Consider the following 15,774-nt stretch of genomic DNA (forward strand, 5'->3'; position numbering starts at 1 on the left):
TAACAGATAAACAGGACCAATGATGTCCTCTTAAAATCATAAGTATCTCGCAACAGCATAGATTCAAATATGCAATCATACACTGTTCTAACTGAACCTGACTTAAGGTGGCGACATTAAGTCTCAAGAAGAAATGTAGATGTAAAATGTAGCTTCTGAATTGCATCTGAGATGTCCTATTTAAATTATTATGGGTAACATAGACACTTAACCAAATATTACATAATGCAACGGCAGACCTGCTTCTACAATGATTCAAGTTAGACACGTAACACAAATGTTGCGTATATCTTTGTCGGACCAAATCACCGAATAAGGTGAATCTGCGTATTCTGCCGTTTGCAAACCCCAAGCTTAAAACATAACTCGAAAGAAACGCTATACCACTGGTGTAATTGTCCGTAATTACTACAAAGATACTGTAAAATCCTAGTAATGACAGAAACGTTACCAACACCTATACGTACGTTATATCTCCACCACCATGTAACTCGTGGATGAAAACTTGAGGTACTAAACAAAAAATGACCAGACGAGCCAATCTCAGCTGTCTGAGGTTCTTGTGAAATTTAGTAATTCTCTTGCAGTTGATAATTATCTTTCATAAGTGATATTTTCTGTTAGAACATGGATCAGATATTTCAAGCATTAACTTGAAAATAAAAGTATGATCCATATTCATTGAACGATTTCCTCCATTATGTTATCTGCCCATCAAAGTGTAAGACATGGATTACTACGAGTGGTACTGATCTACCCTATTTAGGTTGAATTCCTCTAACTGATCCGCTATGAACATATGGTCCGGTAGTTAATCGGACTTTTTTGTATTGTTAGTTTTGGCTTCGCTACACGTAACAATAAAATGTTTCCTACTTCACTGTTAAATATTTCCTTAAATGTACACAAACGTAAATATCATATGTACATGAGATATACGTTGTGTAGGATTGGTTTTATTTCGAATTGTGTCGACTGCATAATACTGGCAGTGTTTCCTATTTTCATAAAGTAACCAGGTAGAGTCTATATATTGCGTGTAAAACAAGTGATTTGATCGTCTAAAATGCTGACCGAAATGCGAGCGAGATACACGATAAAAATACAAAAAGGTATTTTAAAAACTTTGGATGCCGCGGCAAGTTTTCAACTCATCACCATTTGTTTGTCAGCCACAGCACACAGAAAGACAAGTATTTACCCGTACCAGGACAGGAGTGATTCAAGAAAGTTTGAACATAAAAGAAAAAAAGATCTAATAAAATGAAGTTTAAAATTAATACTGATACGAATATTAAAACTCTATCTATCTATATATCTATATATCTCGTATATATATATATATATATATATATATATATATATATATATATATATCTCGTATATATATATATATATATATATATATATATATATATATATATTTATATATATATAGATAGATAGATAGATAGATAGATAGTGTGTGTGTGTCTGTGTGATATCATGGCAACGAATAGGACTTATTCGTCTTTATAATATAATATGCATTTTAATGTTTAAATTTATTTCAAATAAATGAAACTTTTATAAATATAATAATTAGTGTACTATGTCATTGCTGCTCATGTCCGAGCCTTTACAAATCAGTGCCTATACCGTCAAATCATGCTGACAGCCTATATCCTGCTTCGTTTACTTCTTGAAATCATGCAGACAGCCTATATTATGCTTCGTCTAATTCGTGAAATCATGCAGACGGCTTATATCCTGCTTCGTCACGCGACAATGTTGAACTCTTCGCAGTTGTGATCACCTGTTATATGGGTACAAACGGTACATGAAATGAACGCACAAAATATGGGTACAGACGGTACATGAAATGAAAGCCCGGTATAAGGGTACAGACAGTATATGCACATACCGTATCATCAAGACTTGTTCGTTTTATTTGCTTTATTTTAATGGTACTATGGATACATTATTGACTGTATCATACAACAAATGGCAGCCTTTCTCACAGGCTTTCCGAGGCAGGCAACCCTGACTGACATCGATGGGTATTGAACCGTAAAACATGGTTCAAAGTCTGTCGCTTCACCAAATGACGTAACTAACACGGCTCCTTGCAAGATATGAGAATGTTTACTTGTGGTTATGTTCCTGCTACCACAGTTACGTTTCGTAGGGCTGCACTAGCGTGACTGACACTTAAATGGCTCTTCCTTTCGTCTGTATTTCACGCCATTTGGAGCTATGTTTAGTAGTAGCCTATTACTGTTGATATGAAGTTGTGCGATACCGTTTCCCAAACAATAAGTCGTGTTATTCAAAAGAGTTTCCAAATTACCCGTGTCGCATAATTAAACTTCCTCATAGTACAAATATATCACTCCTTTTAGTATTTGCTAGTTATGTTTCGCTTGGACCCTCAGTTGGTTTCAGTGTCGCATTGTGATTTTTGGCAACTTCCTCAAAGCATAATTGAGTTTGTATTGTTACCTATTTTGCTGATGATTACGAACGAAGGCATGCCGAATAACGCAGATTTCAACGTGTAAATTATTTTCACTAGGACTAGTAATTTTTGGGGTTCGGCTCCTGTATGATCGATGCATAATATGTCAAGAACAGTTCTTCAAAACTAGAAAATATTCTTTCCGAACAAGCAGTGTGGCGATATTATTCCATTGTATTATTATTTGCCGCAGATGAATTTTGTCCAAGTTCGCTTCATCTGAAAGCAAATTTCCCTGATCCGAGGTGGACTGAATCGCCACAAATATTACCAAGGTAGGTATGATTGCATAGAATATCAGAAAACTACGGAACTAACATTGTCTTATTTATATTAGCTGTATATAATAATTACATATTGCGAAGATAATAAACACGATCATGTCATTGTGGGAGTGCTGGGCGCTGACAAATTTGGATATTTCGACACCTGCAGAATGCAAGTATAAAGACACCAATCATCATAATTACTCTGAGATTGTTTTGTAATGAATATTTCAATATGGGGTGACTCTGAGACTGCTTGATAACGGGTGATGTATTAAGGTAATACTTTGAGACTATTTTCAGATAGGATAATACTGAGAGTTTGACTAAAGTACTAGATGATGTAAATGAGGTTTAAAACGTGAAGGCGCAAATGATAAAACTGGTACATAAAGATTTCAATGCAAATCTGTACCCAATTCTAAATATTAAAAGCATTTAACTCATGTTAAACGGATTCAAAGATGAGATGGTAATGAATGATTTACACCGTTTTCTTAACATTTCAATATTTTTGCAAATGTACATAAGTATTATGTACATTTTGAACAAAATCTAATTCGCATGACAACACACACAGATATATATATATATATATATATATATATATATATATATATATATATATATATATATATATATATATATATATAAACAGGCATGCACACAGTTTCCACTTTCTCAAATCTGTCGAAATTACGCTTATGTCGAGTTGCAATCGACAGATGAATACACCAATCAGAATAATTTGTGACAAATTTAATTATTTATCTTTTGTTATTATGCTTCCAAAATATAATATAAAACTATCCAAACATAGACAAGTCATGTACCTATTAAAATCGTGTTATATATATATATATATATATATATATATAAATATATATATATATATATATATATATATATATATATAATAATAATAATAACGCTGATAATTATGTTTTATTCGTTTCTGTTTATGCTTACTTTTTTGTCATGGAAACAAGACACAATTGCAATGAAGAAGGAGGACCTTTCCTCAAAGAGAAAATTGACCATTGCAAATAAAATAAAAATTCTTTACAACCAAACGTAAGAAAGTATAATTCTGATTGTATTCCACCCATCGGTTCAAGACATGGAAAGGAGTCCTATCCATACGGTATTGTCGATAGTAACAACTATGCTAAGGACGATATTTGTTATGTCTACTAGAATATAATCAATAATATCAATTTTCCAGATTTTCTGTATGGAAATATACATAATGTTACACTGATTGGAAGGAATAACATTAACGGATCTTTTCCGACTGTATGTTTTGATACACGAACATGAGCAAATGTATTAGATCTTTCTATTCTTCATTTTGAAAAAATGGAGTTTATTCTGCAGGGTTTTCTGGAAGGATTAGAGGATTTAGAGTTTATGTCCATATCGTTATGTTTCGACATCGAATACGTCAATTCCGACATATTTTATTATACGCCAGGGCTTAAAGCATTGCAATTGGATGAGAACCCCTATCTTAAATTCTAGTGTAGACACGGCCTTGGTTGGCAAACCGGGCAAGCTCCAATATCTAGTTGTGGTTGCAATCCATGCTAAAGAGGAACCAACATTCCTTGGAGCTGACCTGTCCAATGCTGTTCATGGCATAAATCTTAGATATTTTGACATATGTAGAGGAAACATACTCTTGGTAAAACCTGCTGTAATGGATACCACATTTCTGTCGGTACGATACATACATCTGTCGTGTTCTTCATTCGTTATCTAAGGGATAGCCTACACTATTTCTATATAGAAGTTCAGAATGGAAGTTGCTTATTTCAATGGCTGTCGTTTTTAAAGATTACATGATCGATAATACTGATCACATAAGTATGTGATTCCCCTCCAAATTTAAAATATATTTTTTCGAAGGTGCGGAGATAAAGAATTTATATTGTTTGATTTCAGCAATAAAAACATTATAATTTTAATGTCACGATCTCGGGAACCTCTAACTTGCACGCATTTCAGGTAGTGAACCTGAGTAGTATCAATATAGAATATATCAAGCCATCCGTTTTAGACAACTTTCCTTCGTTAATGATTCTTGACCTATCCAAAAACCAGTTGCACAAGATGCAAACACACTTGAATAGCGAGTGGTACAACATGCAGGATTTAATTATGATTGATTTAAAAAAGACCCTCATGAAATGTTCGTCTAAACCCTTCGTACAACAACTAGAGAACATATTTTGTCATCAAGCCACGTCAACCAAACAGGAGACCTCCACGAACAACATGCTGCTCTGTCATTTTCTTGATAAACACCTTTTAGCAGAGAGGTACAAATATGGTTACAATGCCGGCAAAAACGAACATTGCACATAAACATCGACAATTATTCCGCAACATCTGACCATCAGCGATTCTGAAAGCCCTCTCTTTTGTCATTGTAATGCACTTGAAAGTTTACAAATAATTTTTACAGCAAATACCAACATTGTTGAAAGTACAACATTATTATGCAAACATGGCAATAATTAAATTGTATTAAGTTACATAGAGGTTTCGAAGCTGTCAGACAAAACTGCTGGCTCACAGTTATATTCGGTACACTGGAATTTCATGATCTGTTGCTTATAGTTTATGTTAAATAGGGACCAAAAGGAAAGACATAAGACGGACAAGGATCTTGCGTGAGTTAGAGCTTATTGCTTTGTTTATGGCACGAGTATCATAGATGAGATACACCGATGTATTGATGAAATTATAGTTGTAGTCCGTGCAATCACACCAGCATTTCTCCAGTCTCAGTGGAGTCAGGCAGAATGTGCTGTTGCCATTGCCAAACACAGAAAAGCTGTCCTTGTAGTTAAGCAGCATACAGACACATCCATGGCAATTACGCCCATCAAGCACCTGACTGAGCGGTACATCAGTGCATGCTGGTCGATTAATGAAAACCATTCTTTATTCGCCGTCCTTGGAGTAGAATTAGTCAGGGTGTAATTAACATAGCTGCTGATAGTCTTCGTAATTACAGGAAACAAAATGTACACAAGTCTAATGACTCAAAGCCATTACTAGAAGAAGGAGCATAATGTAGGATGATGTATTTTGTGCTTTAAGATCATTTTCATTTATAAATAACATATTTACTTACCTAATATGTGTCCATGATTGGTTATAGCAATTAACGATTATGTTAATTTGTAAACATATTGTTTACATATCCGTGTCCATGATCATTTATAGAACTGCACAAAGTGTTCATTTGCAAATAACTTGCTTACATAGATAACTTTGTCCATGACTGTTTATAGTACTATGAGATAATTTTTATTTGTAAATAAGTTGTTTACATAGCCACATTTGTCCATGATTATTTATAATATTTTGAGATAATGTTAATTTTAAAGAACTTGTTTACATAGCTAACTTTGTATTTGTTTGCTTGTTGTATTTTTAGTTAATGATTATAAGACGGTTTTTGAATTCAGAATATTCGAGACTCACTCTGATATAATTCTCCAGTTAGAAAGTACTTGCATCTAGAGCATTCAAAAATGTTATATTGTGTCTTACTTCAAGTAAAGTTTATATAAATAGAGATTTTCTAAACATGTATTCATTCCTTTCTTGATTCCTGTTTTATGGTCAGTCTTTGTATTTTGTACTTTATTTCAAATATAACTTGATAGGAATTAATTAAATCATTTACTGGAATTACTAAAGTTCTCATTGATTTATGAACTATCGCATTATTTAAAACTTGTCGTGAAATCCAATGGATTCTGAATAGCATCATTGGTACATGAGAAAATTAGAACATTTAAAACTCTTCGGAGTTATTCAGAACACTATATAAGTTTGGACTTGTGATGGAACAATTAATATTATCTGGGTCTTAATCAACAATAATGTGCGTAGTTTCTTAAAAGTCGACTTAGGAACACAGGAAAAAAGAATATCTTTTTACTTATATTTAAACTTTTGGTTTAGCTTTTGTTCTGTTACCTTTTAAAATCTAGAGAAAATACAAATGGATTCATTATGCAGTCATTGGTATATTTGTTACATAAATCGATTTTGATCACACCTCCAGTAACAAGTGTAAACTGATATTAAATATCTTATATTTATAGAACACCTGAAAATAAATTTAGTTAAGCTGAGAAACGTGCCCAAAATCAGATACAAATATACTTTGTCGTATAAAACTTTTATAATTTTGGTGGGGATTTATTTAGTTGTATTATTCTATGTGTTTTTGTGTGTGAGGGAGAGAAAAAGAGGGGGGATACCGTATCTATCAAGATGGACTCTGACTAATTTAGGTTAACAAGCACAGCAGATGTGCAACAGTTTGCATATTCTCCAAGCTCAATTTGACGTTGATTTATAAGTAGATTTGAAAATTAAATTAACAACATTCCTTTTCCTAATATCTTGATTAGTTCCTAAATTTTAAGGAGAAAAAATGGTAAACTAATTCTAGTTTTAAAAAAGAATTAGAATAGTTCAATCAGATCAAGTATTTCCCGAGGATCAGCTGTTACGTTTTACAAAGACATAGCTGGATATACGTGTTTCTTTTATTTCGTTCTTCAAGGCGGTATCGTAGCATATGATTTACACATACATGATTAAAGAAAGGAGGTGTGAATCGACCTTCTGCTGTCAGTGGAGGAAAGTAAATATTCTAACGTAGTTCTTTAAATCTACTATAAAATATTTATATCTCTAATTTGAGGCACATCTTTACATGACCAGAACTATATTTACTTTGGATCTCCATGTTATACTTGTATTTACATACCAGAAGTTGTGTTACTTTTAGCGCAACGAAAATAACACACAGTGTGTATTTGCAGCCTAATAATTGTAGAGCCACAACGTTTACTCAATTCTAAATTAAGCGTACAATATCAGGGTCTCCAGAACAATATAGAAGCTGAATTGACATCTAAGCCACGGCAACACAGTAATTATTTAGGATCATTTCAATCATTGTCCTGTTGGGAAAGAAGCTTATAGTAAAGGTTACGGCGGAGGTACATACATACACACATACATACATACCCTTCCTGGGTTTCCATACTTTTTTATGGGAGTACATGGAGTATATAAAATCTCCGTGTCTTGGAATTAGGAGGTAGGACAAAGTTTCGTGCATTGTGCTCATCATATCAATGTGTTCTGCTCTTAGATGTTACTTTTGTTTCTTGCAGAACATCTACTAAGATAATTTTCTTTCTGCTTAATCTATGCAGTCCGGTCTAAACATTAAGAAAATCTGAACCCCAGTGTTAACTGATTGCCTGGTCATATCATACTCGTCTCTTACAATATAAGTTTGATACATTAAAATTATTCAGTATTGCAAACATTCCATGATTGTAAAGCAGTGTATACCATTATTTTCAATTGTCCGATAAGAATCTAACACACTTTAAAAACTCTAATACTCGTAACATCTGCATCATGCTGTTAGATGCAGTATATTTTCCATTATATTGCAACATTTACTTAGTCTTTTTCTCCGTTACAATTTCTGGTCTATGCACTTAAGATCCTTCCAATTAAAATAAACGCCACTAGATACGTAGGCCACTAACTTTATTTTGGACAAAGGTCAATCACAAAATATAGATATACCTAAAAAAATATAATAGAAAAAAATGAAATAAATACAAATTAAATGCACATAACAAAATACACAACTTGCACGCATGCGTCAATCCACCATACATTCGTACATACATACATACATACATACATACATACATGCATACATACATACATACATACATACATACATACATACATACGAACGATAAGTTGTTTATTTCACGAGAAAATACTACACCCTATAGAAACAGTCGAACATTGTAATCAATCCTTTATGGCAATTCTCTCAATTTGTTTTTTTTTTATATATGTGCAACATTAGTGGTAAATTATAATTATGATACAGTAAAGATATTCTGACACTCAAATAACACGAAATTCAGAGAAAAACAAATATAATTTAAAATTGCATAATTCTTGCATCATGTCACAATCATTACATACACTCGAATAGTTTTCTCCTTCGCCTCTTTTCATACATTTGCTGTCTTTAATTTCATTTATCTAAGGGAATTAAACAATATATTTAGAATCAAAATCAAACAATGCAGCGTTCAGCGCAGAATTGTTGGTGTTTAGAAACTACGAGCGCTGATAATTAGGTGTTTCTATTCACATCTGTTTCTATGTTTCTAATTGCAGCTTTTAGTTTCTCTACCTAAAGAAGACCTATCGACAATAAACTCAAGAGGACTTTTTCGATACAATTTTGAAGGTTACGAAAGAACGACACTATTGATAACCAAGGCGACCCCAAGAGAGTACAACGTTGTGTTCCCCGAATCAATTCATCCATTTCATAAGCAAGGCTATGCCACGAAATATAAACCTATGTTGTGTTCCACCGATCTATTCATGGTTTTCAAACCGACTCGACCCGATGAAAGTGAAACGTGGATTGTGATCCACACAATTGATTCATACATAGCATAAGCAAGGCAACCACACAACGGAACATTTGTTTTTAATCGAGCGATTCATGCATCTTCGAACAAAGACTTCACCACCGAACTGAAATTTATATTGTGTCCCTTCGTTGATTTTATTCATTTCATAGACAGAGCATTGAAAGAAGTCGTTCTTGCTCAGTATTTTTTTTATTATGTATAATATTATAACAGCTATTGAAGCGAATATAACTTGTACCGTTGATTTGTTTCATTTCTTGTAACATGGAAAATCGTACTCGATCAGTATTTTGTATTATATATGTCATTATAACAGCTATTGAAGCTAATGTAACTTGTACCGTTGATGACACTTCGTATTTCTGCAAAAATATAGCAACAAAGAATGATATTCAACATTCGTTACCTTCATATATACGGAAAGTAACGCTGATTGCAACAGATGAATTGACGGGATATTTCCCGATTGCAGTTTTCAGCAATCATACATGGGCAAATGTATCAGATCTTTCTATTCTTACCTTCCTTGCTATCCATTTTGTTCCACGTGACGTTTTTGACGGATTAGAACATTCACAATTTTTGTCCATATCTTCATGTCATGAACTCAGTAGAATTGATCCTGATGTATTTATTAATACGCCTGATCTTCAAGCACTGTATTTGGATGATAACCCGAATCTTGAAATATCTAGTGTGGAAGCAGCCTTGACTGGCAAACTGAGCAAGCTCAAATATTTATCTTTGATTGCAATCCAAGCTAGAATTTATCACGCTGTCCTTGGAGTCAGTTTTGCAAAGGCTCTTCAGGGGAAAAAGCTTACATATTTTGATTTAAGTAGGTCCAACGTTGCTTCTATTGCATTTAATTTAAAAGAATTACTTTCAACCGTAAAATACCTAAACGTTTCGTATTCTTCATTAGTTCTTCTAGGCTTGCACGTCAACCGGGGTCTAGCTTGGAATTGTTAGGTATTAGTTGATGTCGTGGTTTCATAGAATTCGATGACAATAATAGAAATAAAACAGAAAGATGTGAGTTGCCTCCAAAAATAAAATCTGTATTTTAAGAATGTCGTTGATGTAGTTGGTGGAATGATAATAAAATCAACACATTATTATCCACAGTGTGAGAATAGAGAATTTATTTTGTTAGATTTAAGCAATAATTACATACAAATCCTAAATATGACCGTCAACGGAGGACTTGACTTACACGCATTTCAGATACTGGACTTAAATAGTAACAATATGGAACACATATCACCGTCTTTATTAGCCGTCTTTCCTTCTTTAAGGATTCTTGACTTGTCCAAAATCCAGTTGCATAAGATGCAGAATATGGACAAGTTTATCAATATATTCTCTCGAAACAGGGAGCTTGAGATACTATTCTTAAGTAGCAATTCCCTTAGTGTATTACCAGTAAACATATTTTCATCAAATATCAAGCTACGCCTCCTTGATTTGAGTGACAATGAACTCACACACTTGAATAGTGGGTGGCACAACATGCGGGATTGAAAAATGATTGACTTAAGAAGGAATCGGCTAAACTGGTTGCCTATTCCATTCGCAGAACAACTAGATAACATATTTCGGTATCAGGAAACCCAAAACAAACAGGATATTTCCCTTACGATCAATTTGATCCGTGAGTTTCTCGATAGACATCATTTAGCAGAGAGGTACAGATATGGATACAATGCAGGGAAAAAAGAAAATCTCACAGACTGGCCGGAACTTATTCCACAGTATTTGACCATCAAAATGTCTGAGAACCCATTCTTGTGTGATTGTGACAAACTTGATTTTTTACAATGGATTCTGACCTCAAATGTCAGCATTGTTAACAGGACAACATTGCTCTGCAATGATGGTAATCATGAAATTGTATTGAATTACAATGGTTTTGAAACATTCAGACAGACCTGTAGACACCCAACCATTATCGGTATAGCAATTACATCATCTTTGGTAATTAATTTAGGTTTTTCCATAATTGCCATTATATGTCGTCATAGGTACAAAATGGCACGCAGACATAATGACATAGAGTATATGAATAGAACAATTGTGAAGGGTACCCACAAATTCAAATTTGTTGTATTTCTAGTATACTGTAGCATAGACCATGATATAGTGGAGGAAAACATCCGGCCCTCGTTAAATATATACCTAAAGAAAACGCTTAACACCGACAAGGATCTGGTGTGCACTGGAGCTGATTCCTTTGTTCCTGGCATGCGTAGCATAGATGAGATACACCGATGTATTGATGAAAGCCTAGTTGTAGTCCCTGTAATCACATCAGCATTTCTCCAGTCTCAGTGGAGCCAGGAAGAATGTGCTGTTGCCATTGCCAAAGGCAGAAAAGTTGTCCCTCTAGTTCAGCAGAATACAGACACATCCATGGCAATTACGCCCATCAAGCATCTGATAGAACGGTACACCAGGGCATCCTGGTCAATTAATGAAAACCAGTTTGTTATTTGTCCCCCATGGAATGCAATTAGTCAGGGTGTAATTAAGATTGGTGCTGATATTCTTCGTAAATACAGGAAACAAAATGTTAACGATTCTAATGACTCGTTGTTATTGCTAGACGAAACAGTATGATGCATAATAATGACATCTCCGCCTCCAAGTTACTTTTGCACAATTATACTTTTAATGTTCGTCAGTAATCCTTGTATCAGAATGGTATGCAACTTGCAACATAGCACGTCACAGCGCAGCAGCGACTCATGCACATACGCAATATATATATATATATATATATATATATATATATATATATATATATATATATATATATATATATATATATATATATATATATATGTGTGTGTGTGTGTGTGTGTGTGGGGGGGGGGGGAACGACCTCAGATTAACACTGAATTCCAAATGATTAAAGAACAGTGATGAAATTAATTTTCGTGGAGTTGAATTCTTAGCCCTGATTTAATACTGTTATTTTTTGGTACAGATATTAGTCAGCTTATATTGCTACGAAACATACACTGTTTTCGCTTCATGCAACTAAATGTAGAATGGAATGACACTATCCTGGATTGTAGTACAAGTTCATTTTGTATTCCATAGTGCCACATTTGGCACACTGGTTTGTTCCATGTTTTATGCCTCTGATATTTCAAGATGATTGAAATAGAATGTAAACAATGTTTCATTATTAGAAAAGGTCAGAGGTTTTATTTCTGATCATTTGATCCTAGAAATTTACAAGACTGTCGGACGTTTTGGAAAACCTATTATTACTCTCAAACTCTAAACTAATTTTACACCAGTATATCGTGATAATTTTAAATAGAAAATGATTGCCACAAGCAATACACATATATTTGTATATACCAACACGTTCGGAGAGTGTTCTTGCATATATATTTTCTGTACACAGGTGGACTATATGCAAAACAAGCACTTAAACCTTAGCTTTCTGTTAATGCATACCTCTATAAATGTTGCAATGTGCACACCTGATTATATGCCTGCATATCATTTGTATGTGGTTGCTATTCTAAAACAAAATCATGTTTCCATAGTTCAATTTGTTTGAGCTTCGGCGATAATTGGGTTTCTTGCTGAACAAACAGAAACCTTGTAGAATTTCATCATAATTATGTTGTTTTCTTTTGAATTTAACATTGTTTACTTATTATAGTGTATTATATTTGTATTACGTTTGTTGGATAATAGCTTTACAGAGTTATTTAACAGTGTAATGAGGTATACATGATCTTCTCTTGATATAAGAATATACCAGTTCATACGTTTTACAGGTTATATCAATTTTTATTGTAGTTTTTGCGTTTTAAATTTGTATCTTCACCAGTCTTTTTGTCTTGGTATCAATGCCTTATTAAGAAAATTTGTTAATGTAAACTGTTTTCGAGAATAATCTACCCTTTACTCGAACTGATGAAATGATATTGTTCTGTAAAACAACCCAAGCACAATTTTTTTTCGAGCGTTTTTTATTATACTAGATCAGGGGTGTCAAACTCAATCGCTCAGCGGGCCAAAACTCAAATCACACGTAAGGTTGCAGGCCGAACAGGATAAACATTCAATAAGCGGAAAATTAAACCTTTTTAAACATTAATATAAATTAAAACAGAAAAAAAGTTTTAATAATAAAAAATCATTGGCATACCCATTTTCGCTCTTATGCCAATTTGTCAGAGCTGGATGTTTGGCAAGGCTGCTAATTAGGGAATTTGATTTGCACTTTATATCGCAGGGCCATTAAAAAATATTTTTGCCTAAAATTCTCTCTCGGGCCGGATATAATTGTACGCCGGGCCTGATGTGGCCCGCGGGCCTTGAGTTTGACACATGTGTGCTAGATGATATTGTTCATCTATGGCAAAGAAATGTGGCATTTGTTGGAGCTCAGAATTACATGACACGACATGATCTTTGGATCATTGTCACAACTGTAATAACGTTTCAGCTTCTCCTTTCCTGCACTGTGTAGTGACCAAACCCTCAATGTGTATAATCCCCATATTTGAAGATGCGACTGACGATCCGCTTCAGTCTTTTGATATACTAGCGCTACGTTTTGCTGCAATACTTTATCCTGGCCTTCCGCCTTCTTCACTATCATTACCTTTCAAGGCCAATACTCCATTGCATCCATTAATGAAAGTCTTTCTGGAGTTCTACCAGTATCTCTGGCAAGTTTGCTATTACAGTTGTGAATGCAGGAAAATATGTGGTTATCATAGCAAAACAGACGGTATCATCTAAACTTCCGAAGACAATGAAATCGTTTACATAGAAGTACACGACATAATCATATTCAGGTAAGGATGATATTTCTATGAAATAATTAACATTACTAGTGATGTAGCATTTACCGTAATACAGCGAAGTTATGATTTGCCCGTAAAGGAAATTCTTGACTTTCACTAACCAAGCAGGGTTATATCACAATCAACTGGTGATGTAAGAAGGTTGCATTTTTTAAGACGTATTATGTTTAAATTTAAATCATGAAGCTAATTAGAGCCTTAATTAGAGTTCCATATTGGTGTTATATTTTTAAAAATCAAATCTGACTATTTCAAAAGTTTTATTTCTGGATCAGTTTTTTTTTATCGTGGGCACACACACTACACCTCTGAAATACACACCCACATACACACAAACACACACACACATACACACACCAACTGTTGTTTGACACTTTCTGCAATATCTTTTCAAATATAAATAGAATGTGGTCTTCCTCCCGGACTCGGGCCCACCACGCGACACAAGTCATATGACACCTTACATTCTACATTTTTGTAAGTGGGAAGATAATTATTCTAATGTTCCTAACACACCATTTTTGTGTACCACAGATGGTAATTTACAATGATAAAAGCATTTGTATATCTAACCAAATGTGACCAATTTATTAAAAAGGAGGAATATGACATAATGATGTGGTCCCGAATAAGAGACCATTTGCCATGTAGTGGCAGTCTTTGTTGGAAACCAAATCTCCGTTCCATAGGACTGAACAGGACATCGTAATATGTTTACAAATGTATACTGGGCTCCACAGATTTTATATTACGTAACTGTGTCGTGTCATTGAGCAAACTACGCGACGTATCTTGCCTTCTAAAATTGTAAGACATCAACGGTGAAGTGATATAAGGAACTTCTTTTTACTTGCTCTAGTTAGACGATGCGTACGATATTGAACGTATTCTCGATCGAAGAATACTTAAATTCGGCAAATGATGAGTCAAAAAAATGAAAGGAAAACATATATCTAATGAGTTTTGATTTTTTGGATCAATACTTTGAAAGTCATCGATTATACAAAGACCTAGCCATCAATCCCTTCCACAGAGGAAACAAGAGGAACTGCAGATGGCAGCAGCAGCGACGAGAGGTAAAATGCAGAGTGGATACAGAAGAGTTCTCTTGCTTTTTTAGTAGAAGCATGCTCTATCACCTGTGAGAGCACCCAGCGAGACGAGGGCGTCCTCTCAAAAACGAAAATCCAGTCAGGACAAATTACTAAACTAAAATTGCCCTTTTCAGGGCTCCCAATATCTCATTCATTTGCAAAATACACTATGATATGTTTGTTTTAGGAAGCCAAAAGACACCTTCCCTTCTGCCACGTGTGTTTGCATGACAGGGTATAGTAGTGTGTTAATAAACACTTCCTACCCTTACGCATGTGATATTGTGTGTTTGCATGTTTGTTGTATGTATGTATTTATACTTTTGGAAATAAATATTAACTATGTTTGTGTAGAATATTTATTTGTAAAAGTTAGAGATAGTCTCTTTTAGGTGCACGCGATATTTGGTAGTGAATGTTTTGGGAAGTTTTTGTGAGGGGCTGTTCTCCTTCCTCGTCCTGTTTCAGGCATGTAAAGGTGCGCGTTTGTCAATCAAATCCACATCGTTGGCGCATCTAAACCCTCAAATATGAGTAGGATGCAGAAGGTCTTGAAACTCC

The 15,774-nt window shown here is 34.2% G+C and overlaps 1 protein-coding gene across 1 annotated transcript; it reads left to right on the top strand.

The window, feature by feature from the left end:
* Positions 1-2,419: 2,419 nt before the first annotated feature.
* On the top strand, positions 2,420-12,059 carry LOC149774720 (toll-like receptor 4). Its single transcript, XM_089944772.1, has 2 exons — positions 2,420-2,772; positions 9,016-12,059. Exon 2 carries the CDS (start codon positions 10,809-10,811, stop codon positions 11,898-11,900), a length of 1,092 nt encoding a protein of 363 aa, XP_089800898.1. The 5' UTR covers positions 2,420-2,772; positions 9,016-10,808; the 3' UTR covers positions 11,901-12,059.
* Positions 12,060-15,774: the final 3,715 nt, after the last annotated feature.

The sequence above is a fragment of the Sinohyriopsis cumingii genome, unplaced genomic scaffold (assembly GCF_028554795.1).
Source record: "Sinohyriopsis cumingii isolate HCF-2022 unplaced genomic scaffold, ASM2855479v2 utg000160l, whole genome shotgun sequence".
Taxonomy (NCBI): Eukaryota; Metazoa; Mollusca; class Bivalvia; order Unionida; family Unionidae; genus Sinohyriopsis; species Sinohyriopsis cumingii.

Excerpts from the sequence above, each read along its gene's own strand:
- LOC149774720 (XM_089944772.1), top strand. The coding sequence starts at position 10,809 with ATGATTGACTTAAGAAGGAATCGGCTAAACTGGTTGCCTATTCCATTC.